The sequence below is a fragment of the Dermacentor silvarum genome, chromosome 3, assembly GCF_013339745.2.
Source record: "Dermacentor silvarum isolate Dsil-2018 chromosome 3, BIME_Dsil_1.4, whole genome shotgun sequence".
NCBI classification, from domain to species: Eukaryota; Metazoa; Arthropoda; class Arachnida; order Ixodida; family Ixodidae; genus Dermacentor; species Dermacentor silvarum.
The window spans coordinates 209,990,410-210,009,299 of record NC_051156.1 but is presented as its reverse complement, the minus strand read 5'-3'; the positions used below and the strand labels follow the sequence as shown (position 1 = coordinate 210,009,299).

Below are 18,890 nucleotides of genomic sequence, written 5' to 3'. Positions count from 1 at the left end.
TGCATTTCGAAACAATGCTCTATCGAACGTTTCAGACAGGTGAAATGTGTGATTAAATGTCAGTTTATCGGTTTTATGCGATAGGACAGCTCGTGAATCGCCCCCATTGTTTTTTCTACTAGAGTCGTTTTAGTGACAGGCGAGAAATTCTCTTGTTTTTTTGCGAGATAAAACTGACGTGTTCGATCTCAGAGATCCTTTCTCGGTCAATTGATCGGGTGCGTGTGTCCGCTTCTCTTGCGTCTGACGCCGCGGGCGCACGCTATTGCGCCAGTAGCACCGACCGTGGTACATTGCGCGCTTTTACTTATTCTACGTGAAGGACGAGGTGTCTAAAAGGCCCGCAGGGAGAAGTTGGAAATGTGTTACGATGCACAGCCACATCCTGTTATTTTATTATTATTAGTTTTATTGTTCGCTGCTTAGCTCGCTACTGCCTTTCTCTTGGGTGTTGATATTTGATTTGGTTTAAAGCGAAGTACCACAAATGTCCATGAAGACACGCCGATGCGTGACCACGACAAAGGAAACAGACTTCCTTTACACGACTGGTCACAAGACTTAATTTGGGATGTTTTCTCAAAGATATTTCCTTTCATACGTGAGCTATAAGTTTGTTCAAACAGAAGCGGTAGTACTTTTTCGCAGAGTATAAACCTCAGGAAATATATATATATATGGACGAGAAGAATGGAATATGTATTCACTGGAACTAGTTTCTTGGCTTCATCACCTTCATTTTTCTTGTGTGTTCCTTTATTTCAAGAATACTGCTCCTAAGTTTTACTCCACGTCTATGACGAGCAATGAAAGTTTCTTCTAAGCAAACCTCGAACAGATCGTAGTCGCTGATTGGTTTGTGATCGTCGACCAAACTTCAGAATAGTCGCTGATCGAAAGCGATCAGCGACTTTTCTGAAGTTCGGTCGCTGTAATCGCTGATCGCTTTGCGATCAGTGATTATTTTCAAGTATAGTCATCAATGATCGTCGTGCTCAATACTTTGGTAGATGACTTGAAGACGAGCTGCGCAAGACGTGTTCTGGCAATTAAATGCAAATCAGCAGAATGAAACGCATGTTTGTTTCTTCGCCCCCCTTTTTATGTGTTTCTTAGTGAGCCGCACGTTAATAAGAACAAATAAATATATCACGCATATAGAAATAAAAACGAACGGCGGTGGACGAGAACGTGGGGCACGGAGGGACTTGGACTTCTTTCTGGAATAAACGGCAGCGTAAGACGAGCCGCTTTGCGCTCTTCGTACGCATTGCCCTTCAACGAACTTGAGGCATGGTCCTCCCGAACAACGACGTCTTCTGACATTATGCAGTCAACACGACCTTCACATTTCTCAGATTTTCCTCGTCGTGACTCATGTCATATTTGCACCCGCCGTGGTGGCTTAGTGGCTTCGGCGTTGCGCTGCTAAGCACGAGGTCTCGGGATCGAATCTCGGGCGCGGCGGCCGCGTTTCGATGGCGGCGAAATGCAAAAATGCCCGTGTATCGTGCATTGGGTGCATGTTAAAGAACCCCAGGGGGTGGAATTTAATCCGGAGTCTCCCAGAACTGCGTGCATCTTAATCAGATCGTTGTTCTGGCAGGTAATACCCCAGTATCTAATCTAATCTTATACTTAGAGGTACCTGTGGGAGTCCTTTTTTATTAGTTTTAGGTCGTTAATAATTGTCGCTAAGGAAAGTGTCTGCCACGTAGGAAAAACTACAGGCTGTATAACGAAAAATAGATGGCATGTTTTGCGCGAATAATGAAAGTATGAATTAATGCCGTAGTTGACTGCAGTAAGCTTTTGGCGACACGTTGCAGGGGATATTCGGGCGCGTGTTCGCAAATGCACTATTTCAAAACCCACTGCGTTTTCGACTCGGCTAGGGCTCCCCATTGCATGCACGGCCAACTTGGCCAGTGTACCGAACGCTGCAACCATCGTCAGTGTCCAGCACACGCTGCATATAATCGAATAAGTAATTAAGTTTAGTTCTGCGGAAACCTACTATGTGGACCAAGTTTGTTGTCCGCTTGATACGTAGCCGCTTGATACGTAGGACGCAGGTGAAATTGATGTGAAACTGAACAGTGATCAAGCTGAAGACTATGAGTGATGGAATATGGACAACACATTTTATAAGTCACTATTGCAGTATCTCTAGGAGATGAGCATGCATGCTTATATTTAATTTCACACTGACGTTACCCCGGGTGGCAACCCAAGAGAGTAATAATAATAAAGAAAAAAAAATGTAGCACGAAGCCACACCGAGATACATTAAAAACGGCAGCGTGGTTCTTTCCGGTAAAGCGTGCTTTGCCACCTTTGCAGCATGTGAGCCGAGAAGCCAACTTAGCGTAACGGATCACCGATTTCGGTTTCTGACTTTGTCATTCATCGCCCTTCGTGGAAGCTGATGCGAGCATAGACGCTCGTATTTAAAACTACGGCAAAAAAAAAGGCGTCAAGCAAATTACGACGGGAAGAGGGATGCTTTATCGGGATCACTGTGTGGCTTTCTGCTTTTAAGGGCCCTCAAACAATCTGGAGCATCGGACATTTCTTATGTAGTGGCAGTTACGTACGAGTCTACAACTAACATGCAGCCGTAAGAAGTTTTGAACATGAGGCCGTAAAAGTAGAGTTACATGCGTTTGATTATCAAGAATGCCAGCCTACACTCGTGTCTCCCTTTCCTTCGCATCTCTCCCTTCGAGCAGTCGCTTCTCCTCGCCGTGTACTCCTTCAAACTCCTCTGAGTGGCACATGGACGCTACGTCATTGTCAACGTCACGCTGACGTTTCCTTCTTGTTTGTTTTGAAACACCGTCCGTATCCGGTTATACCACGACTCCGTGGTTTTCGGCTACCCGTGGTCGCTTCCGTGCTCCTGCGAAGCAGCGCCGCAATGGGCCCTGTGTTGGGAATGATGTGCGATCACTGGGTGCGGTGGGTTGTCGGGCCTCTAACAATCGCAAACAAAACGGGCACCCGTTTTGTTTTGCAGTAAGCTGTTAGAAACCTGACAACCCACCGCACAAATAGAAAAGAGAAACTGCAAGCAAACGGACGACGAAGGCGGCCCCATTACCCGTCGACGCTTTGCCAGGCCCACAGCTTGATACCGTATCGCCGTGTGTCGCGGCGACGTGCCAATGCCGTTTGCAGGGTGCACACCACCGGCGTCTCCGAGGAAAACGAAAGCTGAAGCATCGCGTCGGTGCGGAAAAGGACTTGCGTTATGAGTTTCGTTTCTTTCTTTCTTTCTTTCTTTCTTTCTTTCTTTCTTTCTTTCTTTTTCCTTTCTTGTTTTACGTTTGTAAACGTGTATTTGAAACACGGGTGATATGGCACTGCGGACCGCAAAGCAGAACACGCAACAGGTGTGTTCTCAAGCAAGCAACACAATCTAGGAAGAGCATAGGAAGAGCATGTGACTGACATAAACTGCGTGGAGGCGCGCTGGCAGACGAACCGGAAGTCGTAGGTTCTTGTAGGTCGACCAATGGACAGCGTTTGCCTTTTTGACGTCACCTGGATCACCGTGTTGACATCACGATGCGCACAGAGGCACCGGAAAGGACAGGAGAGGAGCACAGGACTGATTTTTTTTTTATTTGTGGCGTCTCCGCGCCGGGTAGTTCTGCCGCGTTTCCGAAAGATGATCATGACGGCATTCTGTACACGATGGGCGTGTTTATTTGAACTGCGAAAAAAAAAGATGCCAGGTTGTAACTTCAGGGGGCCTTTCAGGCTTACTTTGCAGTAGTTACCATTGGTATAAAGTGTGAAGACGAAGTGACAAATTGAGAATTCTAGTTGAGAACGCGCGCTTCGCATACGATATCAGCACGAAGGTAACCATTTTGAATCGACGCAGACAAAGCTATCGTCTGAACTGTCGCATATGTCGTGTCGACCATTTATGAACGTTCCAAATTACATAACAACGCAGCAAGTTAAAAAGCCAGCACAACGCAGAATGCTTCACTCCAGCCGAGATTTCGCAGGAACGGTAAACTGGGCACTAGTGCATGTTCGTTATTCGCTTGTTTTGGTTTTGAGCACTGTTCCCGACCACAATATTTCGCTGAAATAGGCGAAAACAACTCGGAAAACAAGGAAGATCTGGCTGGCGGATCACTCGTGAGGAAAAAAATTCTGCGCTTTTAGGCGCATCGTATCGAGCAAGGCGTTTACTTAGCCGGGTCGTTTAATAACTGTTTAAGCTAACACTAAACGCAGTTTAAAGAAAACCGTTTCTGTCCTTTTTCTAGACAGTTCCGAGATAACTAAATCCCAGAGAAGTTCACTTACCGTTAATGCTTATCACGAACCGACACTCGCGTTCCTTTCTTTTACCTTGGTGACTGGAAAACACTCAGGAAAGGGATAACTGGAACGCTCCGGAAGAGGCGGTTTACCAGCTTCCATTTCGTTTGCTAACTATAATTTTCGTTACCGTCGCACGAGAGAGAAATAATCTTGTCGGTGTAATCGCGCACGCCCACTGCTGTTTTCGTTGGCCTATTTCCACATAATCTTCATTGAAAATTTGAATTGCAGATAGAGTGAAAACATAGCGCGCTCCGTCTCTGTCTGTAGGAAGGAAGAATGCATGTTTAGAGAGAACATCTGACGCTCCAAGAGCTCCGGTGATGACGTAATTCCTCCCGCGTGACCGTGATCTCGCAGAAGGCTGCAACAACACTGATTAGGTAAAGCAGTGCCTGCAGCTTTTTTCCCAGTGACGTCAGCGTCCGAAGACAGTGAGAGCAATTTGTTTTTTTTTTTGTGTGTGTGTGTGTGTGTGTGTGTGTGTGTGTGTGTGTGTGTGTGTGTGTGTGTGTGTGTGTGTGTGTGTGTGTGTGTGTGTGTGTGTGTGTGTGTGTGTGTGTGTGTGTGTTTTGTTTTTCAACACGCGCGCTTGCCTCCGTGGTCAGTGTCAACAGTTGACAAAGATTCCCACTGACTTGACGAAACTTCCGACCGCAACTATGACGCATATTTCGCAAATAACTGGAGTTGGGGCAGAAGCTCTAACGGCGTCAACCGATGAAGAGCGCGATCGTGCGAAATGTACCATTGGGTGAGCTTTGTGAAATTGAATGCGCAAGCACATAGCCTCGATGGATAGATGGACCGATTCTATGACCATATTCATTAAAATGTGGTGGTGGCGTAATCCCAAGCTTTTTAATTGTTAGGTTTCTGCTGCGTATATTGTTTAATTTTTTTTTCACCCGCAATATCCTTGGTTCGGGCTCAGAAACCATCTAAACTTAGTATAATTTTTTCCCTAAAAAAGTAATGCCTTTTTTTTCATTTGGTGTGTTTCCGTTATTATTATTATTTATTTATTTATTTATTTATTTATTTATTTATTTATTTATTTATTATTTATTTATTTATTTGCTTATTTACTTGTTTATTTTACCCTCAAGATTTGTTCATTACAGAGGGTGAGGGGCTTATTAGAAAGTGAAAATTGCAAATAAACAGTTAATACAATAACAAACATGAAACATATTTGTACAAAAAAACTAGGCAAAATAATATTCTCCAGCAATCCTCTTATTATTACCCACTGCATATTTGTTCACTTTTCCCCCACTGTCGTTTATATATATATATATATATATATATATATATATATATATACCGACAGCTTCCGGCAAGGCAACAACGTCGCCATTCAACCTGTGGATGGGTACTACGACATGGCGACGCGCTGTCGCACAAACACAGAAACGCTTTTCTAAAATGACCCGTGGACCAATTTTAATTAAATGTGTTGCATTTTAGAAAGAAAGTTAAATTCTAGTGATTGTTGTAAGCGGAATTTCGATTTAGGGCCTTAATTTTGTCAAAAGAATTTTTGAAAATTCGAAAGTTCGAAAAAAATATAGAAGCACGAAGTTTACAAATGAATAGCTCTGCATCAAGAACACATATCGCGGTTCTGTAAATGGCATCCATTAGATCATTGAATGCGGACAAATTTTAAATGTCAATTTATATCTTACGTGAATTTGTTACGTCGTGTACGTGGGTTCTGCAAAAGGTGTATTTCCATATTACTAATTTTTTGGAGATTCATGTGTAACATATCAATTTTGTCCGCTCTCGATTTACTATGAGATGAAATTTCACAGAATCGTGATATCATCTTTATTTCTGAGTTCATCATCATCATCATCAGCCTATATTTATGTCCACAGCAGGACGAAGGCCTCTCCCTGTGATCTCCAATGACCCCTCTCTTGCGCTAGCTGATTCCAACTTGCGCCTGCGAATTTCCTAACTTCATCACTCCACCTAGTTTTCTGTCGTCCTCGAATGCGCTTCCCTTCTTTTGATATCCATTCTGTAACTTTAATGGTCCACCGATTATCCATCCTACACATTACATGGCCTGCCCAGCTCCATTTCTTCCGCTTAATGTCAACTAGAATATCGGCTATCCCCGTTTGTTCTCTGATCCACACCGCTCTATTCCTGTCTCTTAACGTTAGGCCTAACATTTTTCGTTCCATCGCTATTTGTGCGGTCCTTAACTTGTTCTGAGTGGTAAACATGATAGTTTCGTTTTCTGAAAATTTTCGATTTTTGCCAATTTTTATTAACCGATTCACGATACACATCAAAAATTCGAAGCCAACAGTCACTACATTTCAAGTTTTTCTTTTAAATGCAACAAACCTCGTCAGATTTGGTGTGGTGGTTGCCGAGAAAAACGAATTATCCTTTTACATGTGTTTAGATAGGAGCACCCGAGCCAAAGCTTCCTCTTAATGTCAAGACTGATGTGATCGTGAAGCTCTTTATTGTTCATGGCTCACGTCCCATAGAGTGCGCAGTAGCCGTCTTGGAAGCAACAAGCCGGGCGTTGTCCATCGCAAGCTCGTGAGCATGCGTTGTTCTAGGTGTACTGACGTGCCAAGAAGCGATTCATAAATTATTGCATGATGTATTCTGTCTGTGTTCGTATCCAGGGCGCATCCGTCAAGCCATTGGTAAACTTGCTCAAGATCCGGCTGCAGCAGACTGACGGCGACAAGCTTATCAGGGAGATAAACAGCAAGGTGAGTCAGATGCTGTCAGCCATTTGCTTTTAATGCGAAAGCATTATATGTCCCATGAGGCAGAAAAGCCGGTGTTGTCCGATACGAGTGGTACGAAAAATTGTCATCAGCGTGGATTATGGTGGATTTAGGTTGGTACAAACTGGAGCAAGGTGTTTTAACATTGCTACAAATTGGAGCAAGGTGGATTAAGGTTGGTATAAATTAGAGCAACGTGGATTAATGTAGAATAAAGTAAATTATGGTGGATTAAAGTGGACTAAGGTGGATTCAGGTTGGTACAAATTAGAGCAAGGTGGAAGTACATTGGTACAAATTGGAGCAAGGTGGATTAAGGTTGGTATAAATTAGAGCAAGGTGGATTAATGTAGAATAAAGTAAATTATGGTGGATTAAAGTGGATTAAGGTGAATTCAGGTTGGTACAAATTAGAGCAAGGTGGAAGTACATTGGTACAAATTGGAGCAAGGTGGATTAAGGTTGGTATAAATTAGAGCAAGGTGGATTAATGTAGAATAAAGTAAATTATGATGGATTAAAGTGGATTAAGGTGGATTCAGGTTGGTACAAATTAGAGCAAGGTGGAAGTACATTGGTACAAATTGGAGCAAGGTGGATTAAGGTTGGTATAAATTAGAGCAAGGTGGATTAATGTAGAATAAAGTAAATTATGGTGGATTAAAGTGGATTAAGGTGGATTCAGGTTGGTACAAATTAGAGCAAGGTGGAAGTACATTGGTACAAATTGGAGCAAGGTGGATTAAGGTTGGTATAAATTAGAGCAAGGTGGATTAATGTAGTATAAAGTAAATTATGGTGGATTAAAGTGGATTAAGGTGGATTCAGGTTGGTACAAATTAGAGCTAGGTGGATTAAGGTGGAGTAGTTAAAGACACGTGACAATGTATGACATCACGTATCATGGACGTAACCAATAGAGAAGTCATAAGGCCCTCGCATTCAAATCACGTAAGCATACTTGATGACTGCCAATTTTTTGTCAATAATTTAGTTATTTATTCCAACTACTTTCAGGGTCCGAAGGCGTTACAGAAAGGAGGGGGGGTAAAAAATAAAAACAAGACTCAGTAAGGACATTAACAAAAAGGCTTTCTGCACATCATTTATAACGAGTCTTTATTTGGACGCTTAACACGTTCTTGCTCTAGGACGGCCGCATGAACCTATGTACACAATAAAACTAAAAAAGAGCGCTGACGACTTCTTCTTTCTTTGTTTTTCTTTTCTTTTTCTTATATTGGAATAAATTCTTGTGCCATCTTTAGCCGCACTTTTGGGAGTTTTAGTGCTGCCCGATTCACTACGCTTATCCCGCACAGAGTAACCGTGCGCCATCGTGAGCTCTCGAACATATGGTACAATAAAGTACAAAAAGCTAGTCCTGAAAAAGGGAGCCCAGCGAACTCCTTTTATCTTGAGAGCATACGAGTAGAATTACACGGCAGATGTGAAATAAAAGAAAACAAAAGAAAAAAAAATTGCGAACCGGTAACCCTTAGATGCTTATGCAGCGTCCGTAACGTAATGCATTCGTCATTCATAACGTGGTACATTAGTCAGTGATAAACTTCGTTCTTTCATCGCTAGGGGGGTAGTGCACGTTAAAATAGTTGATCGCAGTATGCGATAAAGCTAGCTTTATATCTCTCCTGAAATTTATAGTTTATTGACCTAATGCTTTCTGTGAACCGTTTCTTCTTTTCTGCATGCCGTCGTTGCTTATATGAGAGTCCATTTATTCTCTGTGAGAAAGTCGCCACCACTTGCCTTGTACGTCGCAGTTGCGAGTAATGTAATGAAATCCTTGTTTGAAGGCATTTCCTTCGACAGTACTACTTTAACAGTGGTCCGCCTTTTCGCTGTACTTAATATAAATATTCACTCACTTTCTATACTCACGCAGCTGGTGGACAACATCATGCTTGGAATCGAAGAAATCACCGGTCATCGAGGTGGAAACTACTGGAAGGTAAGCGAAGTCTTAGAAAATCCTGGTTAAGCTATATACTGCTGCAGATAAAATGTCGCAGGAATTAACGAGGCTGAATAAAGCAAGTGTTTCATGTTAGGGGTTGTATTCTGTAATTTCGGCAGTCATTCTGCAAACACGAGTATTTATAAGGGCCAGACAAACTTTCTTTTTTCACTCAAAGACGCAAACTAAACGAAAGCAATTTTATTTTCCTCGAAAGTAACATCAAAACCTGGGTAGAAGTCGGCAAAACCTGCTATCAGCACTTTTTAAACGATGTGGCAAATAGAGTAGCGAAAGTTGTCCCATCTTAGAAATCACGTAAATAATAAACAAAAATCTGCATTTCATCAGATACTAACACATGAGGACACAATTCATGAAGATAGTTTGTCGTACGGCGCATGTCGGTGGGTAATTGAAACAAGGGAAGCACAATATTACCGTTACAAAGAGTAGACAAAAAATGCACATAAACGAATTACGGCATTGACGTTATAAATAAAAAATTCACTGACAATTTTACAAATACGGAACAAGATCTAGAAGAACGTAAACAGGTTCTGCGCGTTCTTTAGCGAAATGTGTTTCGCGTCAATTAAAATCTCTGAGACAATCGAATATTTTTTGTCACATTTTAATACTAATTTTATTTAGTTTCTATCTGCTCTGTGAAGCGGAATAATTATGCTCTCGATGGAAGTGCGTCGAGAAGCTCATCTCTCACCGATAATTTATTCACGCGCGCCATATCGACCACTGGCTTTCGCGGGATAATGAAAATTAGCCCGAAACTTTTCCTATGCACTGCTTCTTCATACTTCCGCGTTTGTTTTGCTCTTATGCTTCCACCTAGATCCTTTCTGCGTATTCATGCCTTTGTGTGCTGCCTCCGCTGCCCGGAAAGGATGGAGCCGGCGTAGCGAGCAATACTTATGGTCGCTCTTCAAAAGCATGCAATCGCCATTCTTCTTTGAGACTGTCAGAGGTTGCCTGAGAAGAGCGGGAACGGAAAGCATTATGACTTTTAACAAGGCGCCGGCTTTGCCTTTTAACTCTTAGCTTAACCACGTAACGCCGTGAGCGAAGTTAAATTGTGCATCTTGGTTCGGGTAACGCCGTGAGCGAAGTTAAATTGTGCATCTTGGTTCGGGAAAGTTGTGCCCCACTAGAGACTCCGTAAGGAGTTCTTGTAGGTTGTCTTAGATGCCCCAAGAGTTAAGATAAGTAAAACGTGGTTGTTTTTTTAGCCGTCTTTGTTTGTTTGTTGGTTTTCTTTCTTTCTTTCTTTCTTTCTTTCTTTCTTTCTTTCTTTCTTTCTTTCTTTTCATTCGCTACATGGTGGTGCTTGAAACAGAAATTGCCTATATAAATAACCGTGTTCTTCAATTTAAGAAAAACGGTCAAAGGTAGCGCTAGGGCGCTCCGTGACGTGTGTCCGTGTGTGCGTTACACAATCCGCTGTATGAATGAATAACGTAAAAACGTTGTCTCGTGATCCTAAAGCGCTTCCATGAAACATTGACATGATAATTTTTAAGGCAAGGGTTACTACCAGGGTCGCGTGCGTAATCGGCAATAGAACTCGTAACCTACAGCGCCAACCCCGCTCGTATTTCTCGCCGCTGATCACATCCACCCGCGGCGACAAGCGTCTGCCTGTCCGCGGAAAGATTCAAGCCTGGTTTGGAGTTTGAAAAAGTTTTGGTTGGGGTCGAAATTAATCCGGAGCCCTCCACTACATCGTCCCTCGTAACACTGTGCTGCTTCTAGACCTTAAACCCTATGATTTAAGTTCTTCGTTACAGCGTTGCTCCTTTGTTCTTGTTTCTTCTGTACACCACCGAGACCACATTACCGCAACACCCCTTTTCGCGAAGTCCGTTCACCGGTGTCGCTGCAGCATCCGCAAGTATTCTTGTGACCAATGGCAGCGCCCCCAAATTATGATGTCACGGCATCGCGCTTTTGACGTCACCCGCAGTGAGCTAGGTATCGCGGCGCCGTCACCGGGGAATGCAGGCGACATTTCTTTTTGAGCATGGCCTCCGTGACAGCGCGCGCCTCCCGATCTCTGAGGCTATGTTTTTAGTTTGTGATCTCTCCGCATTGGAGTATACACAGGTAATTACTGGTAGGGACACATATGTGTGAGACGTGATTGTCGTCGTACCCTGTGCATTGTGTGATGGATCAAGAAATGTAGCCGAATCTGGAGAGTGCTCGTTTAACCCAACCTCACCTCGGTCTATATACAACGTGGCTCCTATGCATGACTGATGTTTTTTTTTTTGTTTTTTTTTTCTCCTTCGTCGTGTTTTACGTCCACTGCCGGGCGAACGCTTCTTCCAGCGATGTCCAATTACCTCTATCTTGTCACACCACTAGATTTTTCTGCTGCCTCGACTGCGCTTCCGCGGAACTTTGCATTCACCGGTTATCCGTTTAGATAACCGTGTCATGTTTGTATGTTCTCTTAACGAAATCTTTTGTCGGATTTTCATGGCGCTCTCTCATCGTACATAGGCATCGCTTTTAACCCCTTTTTGTGTGTGTGTGTGTATGTGTGTGCGTTTATTATTTTTTTTTCGAACCCCAGCAATTCATGGAGCAGATCGACGAGAAGTACCTCAAGCCATTGCTACAGCACAAGTCGGCGCAGGACAGCCTCACGAGGGTGTACACCAAGGTGGTCCTTGCGTAGGTTTCCTTACGACCTTCCTTAGTCGCTAAAGACACTTTCGGAGTTCTTGCACACAACTGGGTTTCGGAGAAATCCGCCAGGTAGAGTAAGTTTCGTACAAAGGAAAGTTGTCATGCACCTGATGGAATTCGTGACTCCTTTTGACATCCGTGTTTGAGACGAAAGTATGTCAGTTAAGATAAACGTTTATTAAACAAATGTACGGCGTATTTTGATCGCTCCGGTTCGCCCGGAAAAAAAAGTTTCTAAAGCTTTTCTTATGCTCGCTAACAGAAAGAGAGAGATAGAATACATTTACGCCGGCAAACCTCCTTGCTTTTAAGCAAGGAGGTTCGCCGGCGTAGATGTGTTCACGTAAATGTTACTCCGCAAGGGAAGAAGAGGGGGGAAAGAAATGCTTTAAAAGAAGGGCAGATGTATTGAAATAGCAAAACAACACGAATTGACATCTTCATTTGAGCGATAGTTGACTTCTTAAATCATTAACGTTTCTGTCCGATCTGTCGTCTTGATTTCACTGCTGGTATTTTGGATGATACACTACATTACAGTCCGATTAAGTGCTCGCTTTTTGAAAGGCAGCCAACTGGTTTATCATAAACGGCTCGCCAGTTTCATGGCACATGCATTGTTGCAGGGACCACTACGCACACCTGTACGGTCCAGCGGCAGCTCTGGAGGAGAATATACCTCTGAATATACAACAGTGAGTTGTTCATGACATTGCTTGACGTTTCTTCTAGTCTTGCCTTGGCACGTGCATTACATGATGTTGTTTTGATTATTCCGGTTACCGGTCTTTTCATCTTAGATTGTGTACTTGTTTTCTTATCATTAATGCTTAAAACTTTATCTCAGAGAAATATCGTTTCTAGACAGGTGGACGAATGTTTATTAACGGCATTCTTTCTTGTTTGTCTGTTCCCCTAGTTGCTCAGATATGGGAAGGTGAGTACCCCTCCTCTAGCAGAACGACCACTTGCCTCGTTCACAAAAGCACCCTCGCAAGCTGCCCATAAGAAGCGCTTCACAGGCACTCTCGGCTGTACTCGATGCTGTGCAGATCGCGCTTCAAATATAGCGTTGCAATCGCACAGCTTCTTTTTGACTCGCCTCCTCTGCTCATGTCTACGCTTTGAAAAATGTGTTACACCCATAAACGTGCTGCTTTGTCCCACGGTTTGCACCCTTACCTTTAAGGCTATAGAAATTTTGTTCTACACGACAGCGAGCTATAACTACACCTGTGATGAAAAAAAAAAGAAATGAAAAAAAAAATTATTTCTCCCAAAGATTGGATCTTACCGCGTAAGGATGAGGGTGTTACCCATGGGGCAAACAAGCACCCTTTATACACCTGTAAGGGTGTTAAAGTGCTTATTGTGTACGCAAGTTCTCGCAACACCGGTAAACAAGCACCCCTTGTACACCCACAAGGGTGTTAAAATGTTTAGTGTGTACGCCAGTTCTCGCTTCACCAGCATTGTATCTTGCACCGCCTCAGTTGACTGCTTGGCTCCGCACTTCGACAACCCATGAGAGAGTTTTAGCGAAGCGTTGATTGGGTGTAGGAGCGTTTAATGTACACATGCCGTCGTTCAAAGGAAGGCAGCTTACGTATTTGTTTTAACAGCGGAGCTGATTAAGCCGACCGTCAGTCCGTAACGCGCGAACAGAAAATGTGGGTCGATCCTGGCGGTAGTGCAGAAAGTGTCCAAGCGCAATGGCACATACCCCTGTGAACTAGCGAAGGTGTTTAAGCTCGAGGGGGGTCCGTCGAGTGCACGGCGCAAAACCTCCGATATCCAATCAATAGCTAATCGATAATTCGATCAATAATCAATAAATTCTGGAAAATGCTCGGGCTGACTTGGTAGTGCTTAGTCTAGCCCAAATACGTGGCCAATACCTTGCGATAGCCAATCGATAGCCAATGAATAGCTAATCGATAATTGATCATTAGTCAATAAATTCCAGGAAAATGCTGGGGATGACTTGTTAGTGCTTAGCCTAGCCCAAATACGTGGTTGGCTATAGTTGGCTTATATTGGTCAGCGGCCTCCTTTTTTGTTTACAGGTCGTTGGCTGGTTTCTTTTTGTGCACTTATACCCATGACAGTCACGCCATCGCATGAAAATTGCGCGTGGAGTGGAAATTTGTAGCCTTGCCGTAGCGTCCTTAATTGAGTGTGCGAAGCAGCAGCATGAAATGTTGAGGCACGCAAAAACGTGTTCCATCCCTACGTTCTACTTAATGCACACAGTGTGCTGTTGCTTGCTTATGAGCCGCCGCGCGAAGTGCACTTTCGACTGGAAACTTTATCCAGATCGTCCTGCTAACAATTCGTATTTATGCGCTTTAAAAGTAAAAGGGGTTAAACAGTGAATAGGATCAACGCAAGGAGGAACGGTACACAAGAATCTACATCTGCATTTAAGTGAGCAGACATCGTGCTCCTAATCGCTTAAGATTGAGTTCATTCTGTACCAATAGGAATCCGACGGTAAGACAAAACCACTGTGCGAAGCTTGCTTATCCAGGACTTTTCGACAAAACCGAGAGTGTTAAGCTATGTTTGCATGAACCTAGGCAAATGGGGGTCGGCTCAAAATCTGGAATGGCGCAGACCGACCCGACCGCGTTTTCGGAACTTGTCTCTCGTGCGCCTTGTGTTCCTGTACATGTAAGTAAGGTCCGAGATATCAGTGGCGATATCTGCGATATCTACGAGTGCCGAGATCTCAGCGGCAGATATCTTCGATTTGAGAAAGCAGTGCATGCGAACGGAGCAATAGAGGACCCAACCTTGAAAAAATATCGAATATAGTCGAACCCGGATATATCGAATCTGAAGGGGATCCCAAAAAAGTTCGATATATAGGTAATTCGCTATAAAAATAAAAAATTATACAAAAATGTTCAAGGGGGTTTTACTGCTGTTCGTTATACACAATAATTCGTTATATGTGGGCTCTACACTTCCGGGTTCGACTGTAGACGCTTACACAAGACACAGAGGTAGGCGGGGCGAGCGTAAGTTCGGTTTATTCGTACATAGGTAATCCACTCTCTTTTTTTTTTCTTGCACAGGTGTTCTGTCGGCCGCTTTCCTGTTCGGCCACAAGCATTTGCTAGCTCTTCCATTGAGAAACTCCAATAGCTTCGCGCACTTGGTTTTTTACTGCGCACTGCTCACGCATTCTCGCCGCGTTTAACCTGCACCTTGCCGAATGTATCGTGCTTGCCCTGTGCGAGCAGAGCGGGTTGACTCAGGCCGACCCGACACACTCTCGTAGTAGGACCCGGTAGTGTTCACACGAGCCCGACAGGCTTGGAACGCCGACCCTATACACAAGCTTCTGTCGGGTTCGTGCGAACACCCTGCCATGTTGTTTTGAACATTCTCTCCGCGTATGCGCCTATACAGGGCGCTCTTCCGGCGGTCCAATGTGAGCTGCCTTCTTCCGACAGGTCTTTCGACGAAGGCATGCTGGATGCCCTCCCCATGGACCGCACAGAAGAGGAAACCGCGGCCGAAGAGGAGGAGGAGAACGCCGAAGACGAAGACCGCGGCTTGCTCTTCCACGCCAACACGGACCGCAAGCCCTCCATCGCCCCAGGACAGAACCAGATAGGTGCGCCGGTCGGCGCCTCCGAAACCTCCGGGCGCCGTAGGGTAGTTGTAGAGCGCAAGTGCGCATAGCTGTAGCCGCTACTGGATTGTGCTGCTTGCTATAGACTGCTCCCTGCACCTGTAGTTAGACAGGAGGCTTCTGTCCACGCCACGGAGTTGTGCTGCAACGGACGCAGTGAACGAGAAGGCTGTGGGGAAGTATAAAACAGCGGATATAGCGCAAAATAACGCGCGAGGAATGCTGGCATTCGGCTCCTGTGCTAGAGCGGCAACCACAAGGAGCGCGCAGTTCTCGCGTATTTCCAGCGCAGCGTCGCCCGGCGTCGGCGCGTTCGCTTCGTCGAAATACGTATGCCGTAGAGGTAATCACGTGAAGCCTTTTCCCGGTTGGTGTTCCAGCGTAGTCTTCACTAAACTTGAACTAGATACTGTGACGTTGAAAATGTATTTCTTGTGGCTGCCGCTGTTGAGTACAACATTTTTTTTCTTTTTTTCTTTTTTGGTAGCCTACGATGAGACTATCCACGCTCCTGTAAACAGAACATGCGCTCGTAGGCGGGTATGTAGCTCCTTACAAGGTCATGTGGGTAGTACCGTCAGTGATGGAATATTGGAGCTCTTTCGAGGCTGGGGGAAGGAAAAAAATGTCAGAACGGAATGAGCAAATTGTAAAGCAGAGCTCCTGTAGAAAATTAGACTGTGAGCGCGCAAGAGGAGTAAGAAGCCAATACGTGTGGAAAAAGTGTATAAATATCTATTTCCTGCCGACAGCGAGGGATTGGATTTTGATGAAGTATGCGAGGAAGTACATATTGATGTTGAGTCACTAAAACATAGCACGTAACCGTGAAATGGATTGGCCTCTGCATGACTCTGACCGAGAAGCTTTCTTAATCATAAGAAACAGAGGAATTATGTACCTCATGTTTCAATGCGCCAGCACCTAAATCGCAAAATAAATTTTAAAAAAAGATTACCCGTTGCGTGGAATATCCGCATTCCTTCACGGACACGTGTATAAAGATACATGGAGTTCGACAGTGTTACACTCAACATTGTTGAAAGGGCGGCCTCGCACGGCGTATGGATGTTTCTGAAGCAATTGCGTGCTTTCTAAAGGAAGCAAAAAAAAACGATATAAAACGATCTCAGTTTATTCTTCTACAGTCCTGAACTCGTTCGGGATCATCGTTACGCGATATCTACCGGGAATACGGAGAGCTCTTAAGCGACAGGAGTCGTTGTGAGAGGCGTGCTGTTTCCATGCCTTATGCCCTTGGTTCTGTGCTTGCGCCATTCGCCTCTTACTTTCGCTGGCGTAGCTTCCATTATGTGTGCAGCGTCGCTTTTTTTTTTCTCTCGCTCTCTCTTTTTTTATGTACTTGGAGGATACGAAGCGAGGACGTTTTGAAACAGACGTCTTAAAGAGGTAGGGATTAGAAGTCTATACTTGAAAGGGAGAAATCTATCTTTTCTTTTCTCGCGATAACCTTCGGTCCATGTCATTTACTCGAATTCTTTTCGATTGGAAGCTAAATATAACGCCAGAACTTGCGTAAAAAGAATTTTTTTTTTTTTTGCGTCGAATACGAAGTACGCGAAAAACGTCTTTGGGAGTAAAAGGTGAAACTAGGTGGGCATTCGCCTGGGATGTCGAGAGTGCTGTTTCTTTGACATTGTCTTTTTTTCCTTTTCTTGTTCCTTTCCCACCACAGCCCCCAGGCGCGTGCGGTTCTCACGATTCGGTAAGCTTCTAGAAGAACTGAACTCGAAAAAATAACAGTGCATTCACATTGCAAAACTGTTCTGTGAAAGTGTTCAGCGTACGTGGGCGGGCACACACTCGCACTTTTGATGTATAGTGGCCACGGAAAGGCGATAATTCTGTCAATTTTTGTTTCAAATACAGTATTAGAATAGTTAGTCGCTGTTGGCTTGGGGCCAGAAATGTGAATTTCTACACGGAGAAACGTTCTTTTTTTTTTTTTACTTTCCATTCTTCCACTAGGAAAACAAATTGTGTTTTAAAATGTAGAGCAGAAAGCTTCTTGGGTGACACATTTCGGGCTGCCCGGACACGACGTGAAAGGGAACGACAGATAGCGACATCATGTTGATATCCCTGCATCTTTTCACTGTGACGTCACAGATTGCGACGACACCTTGCCTAAGCTAGATAACTAACTCCCAATAAAGAAGGAAAAAAAAGAATTAGATCACGTTTGTCAACGACCAAAAACCTGACTTGGCAAGTTTTGCATACCTTTCCTGCACAGCTAAAAAGGCGCAGACATGCGAGAGAAGAAAAAAAATAGCACGAAAATCTATGACGTCAAACAAATATCATCGACGCCGCTGTTTGCGCACAACATTCAGAAAAAGGAATAGTCTCCAATTTCGGCGCAAGCGTGTCACCTTTCAGCCGCCGAACAAACACGAATCGACGTCCGAAAGAGCGACCTACAGGTCTATAAAATTGGATGTCTGCATTCATTTAGTGACCCTCTTATATCGAAGGAACAGGTTGAATACATTTCAAAAGAGCCCAGACGCCTACATGTCCCAGGTAGTTTCCGAGTAGTGTGCCCGCCCTGTGTCTGCGTTACGTAACACAACTAATCTTTATACTGATTTTTCCTTTAACCAAAATTAACACGAGGAGCCTGCAGCACAGCACCCTGTATTCGGAACAGTGACTCCCGCTTGTGCCTAACACGTGCATGTTTTACTAAGCCGGGAGCTTACGTGTACGTAGCAATAGACTCACAAAGGATTACCTTCGGTTTGTTTTCGCCTGTCGTTTATCCTGCGGTGTGGCCACAACAGATAGGTCGTGCCCAAAGAGGTTGCGGATGGATTATGCAAAAGAAAAAGAGCACCCAAAAGTTAGTGAAACGCTTCTTCGCTATTCTATTATCCGTGGTAGCAAGGTAATTCCACTGAAAGTACTTTGCCGACTTACGTTTCCCACGGATTAACTTTCACATAGCATCGTTTGGTGTGTGCAGATGAATTAAACGACAACATCGCATTCTCCTCCCTTTTTTTCTGTTACGTATTTATTTCGTCTTGAATTAGCCGTACAGTCGACGTTCTCCCCTATACCGTAGAACCCTTTGCCAAAAGCTAGCCTGTACTGTATTTAATTGTCCTTTAGTTCCGTAGAGTGCTGCTTGTTTCTGGGATTAGTTATATGCGGCGAGCTACCTAGGTTAGCTCCATGTTCCTGCTCCCCTGAGTTTTGTTTGCGTAGTGGCACTACCGCGAGCTGCACTGCGTTTGGGAAGTGTTTCCGCTTTTTTTTTTCTTGTTTTTCTCTCTGTTGTTTTAAGCTTGCATAAGTATCGAGCGGTGGTTGTTTCCTTTCCTTTTTAAATAGTATTCTGATTTCTATTTATCTGCTTGGATGCTGAAGTTGCACTACTTTCCTTTATTTATTTACTTTTAGCTCTCTAGGCTGA

At 44.1% G+C, this 18,890-nt stretch overlaps 1 protein-coding gene across 1 annotated transcript in view; it reads left to right on the top strand.

The window, feature by feature from the left end:
* Positions 1–18,890, top strand: part of LOC119446596 (sodium/hydrogen exchanger 3-like) — a 411,172-nt gene that overhangs the window by 373,217 nt on the left and 19,065 nt on the right. Inside the window, 7 exon segments of the mRNA XM_049664238.1 lie at positions 7,008–7,097; positions 9,022–9,087; positions 11,690–11,790; positions 12,432–12,500; positions 12,725–12,742; positions 15,267–15,430; positions 17,145–17,174. Of these exon segments, the coding sequence (XP_049520195.1) occupies positions 7,008–7,097; positions 9,022–9,087; positions 11,690–11,790; positions 12,432–12,500; positions 12,725–12,742; positions 15,267–15,430; positions 17,145–17,174 (538 nt within the window).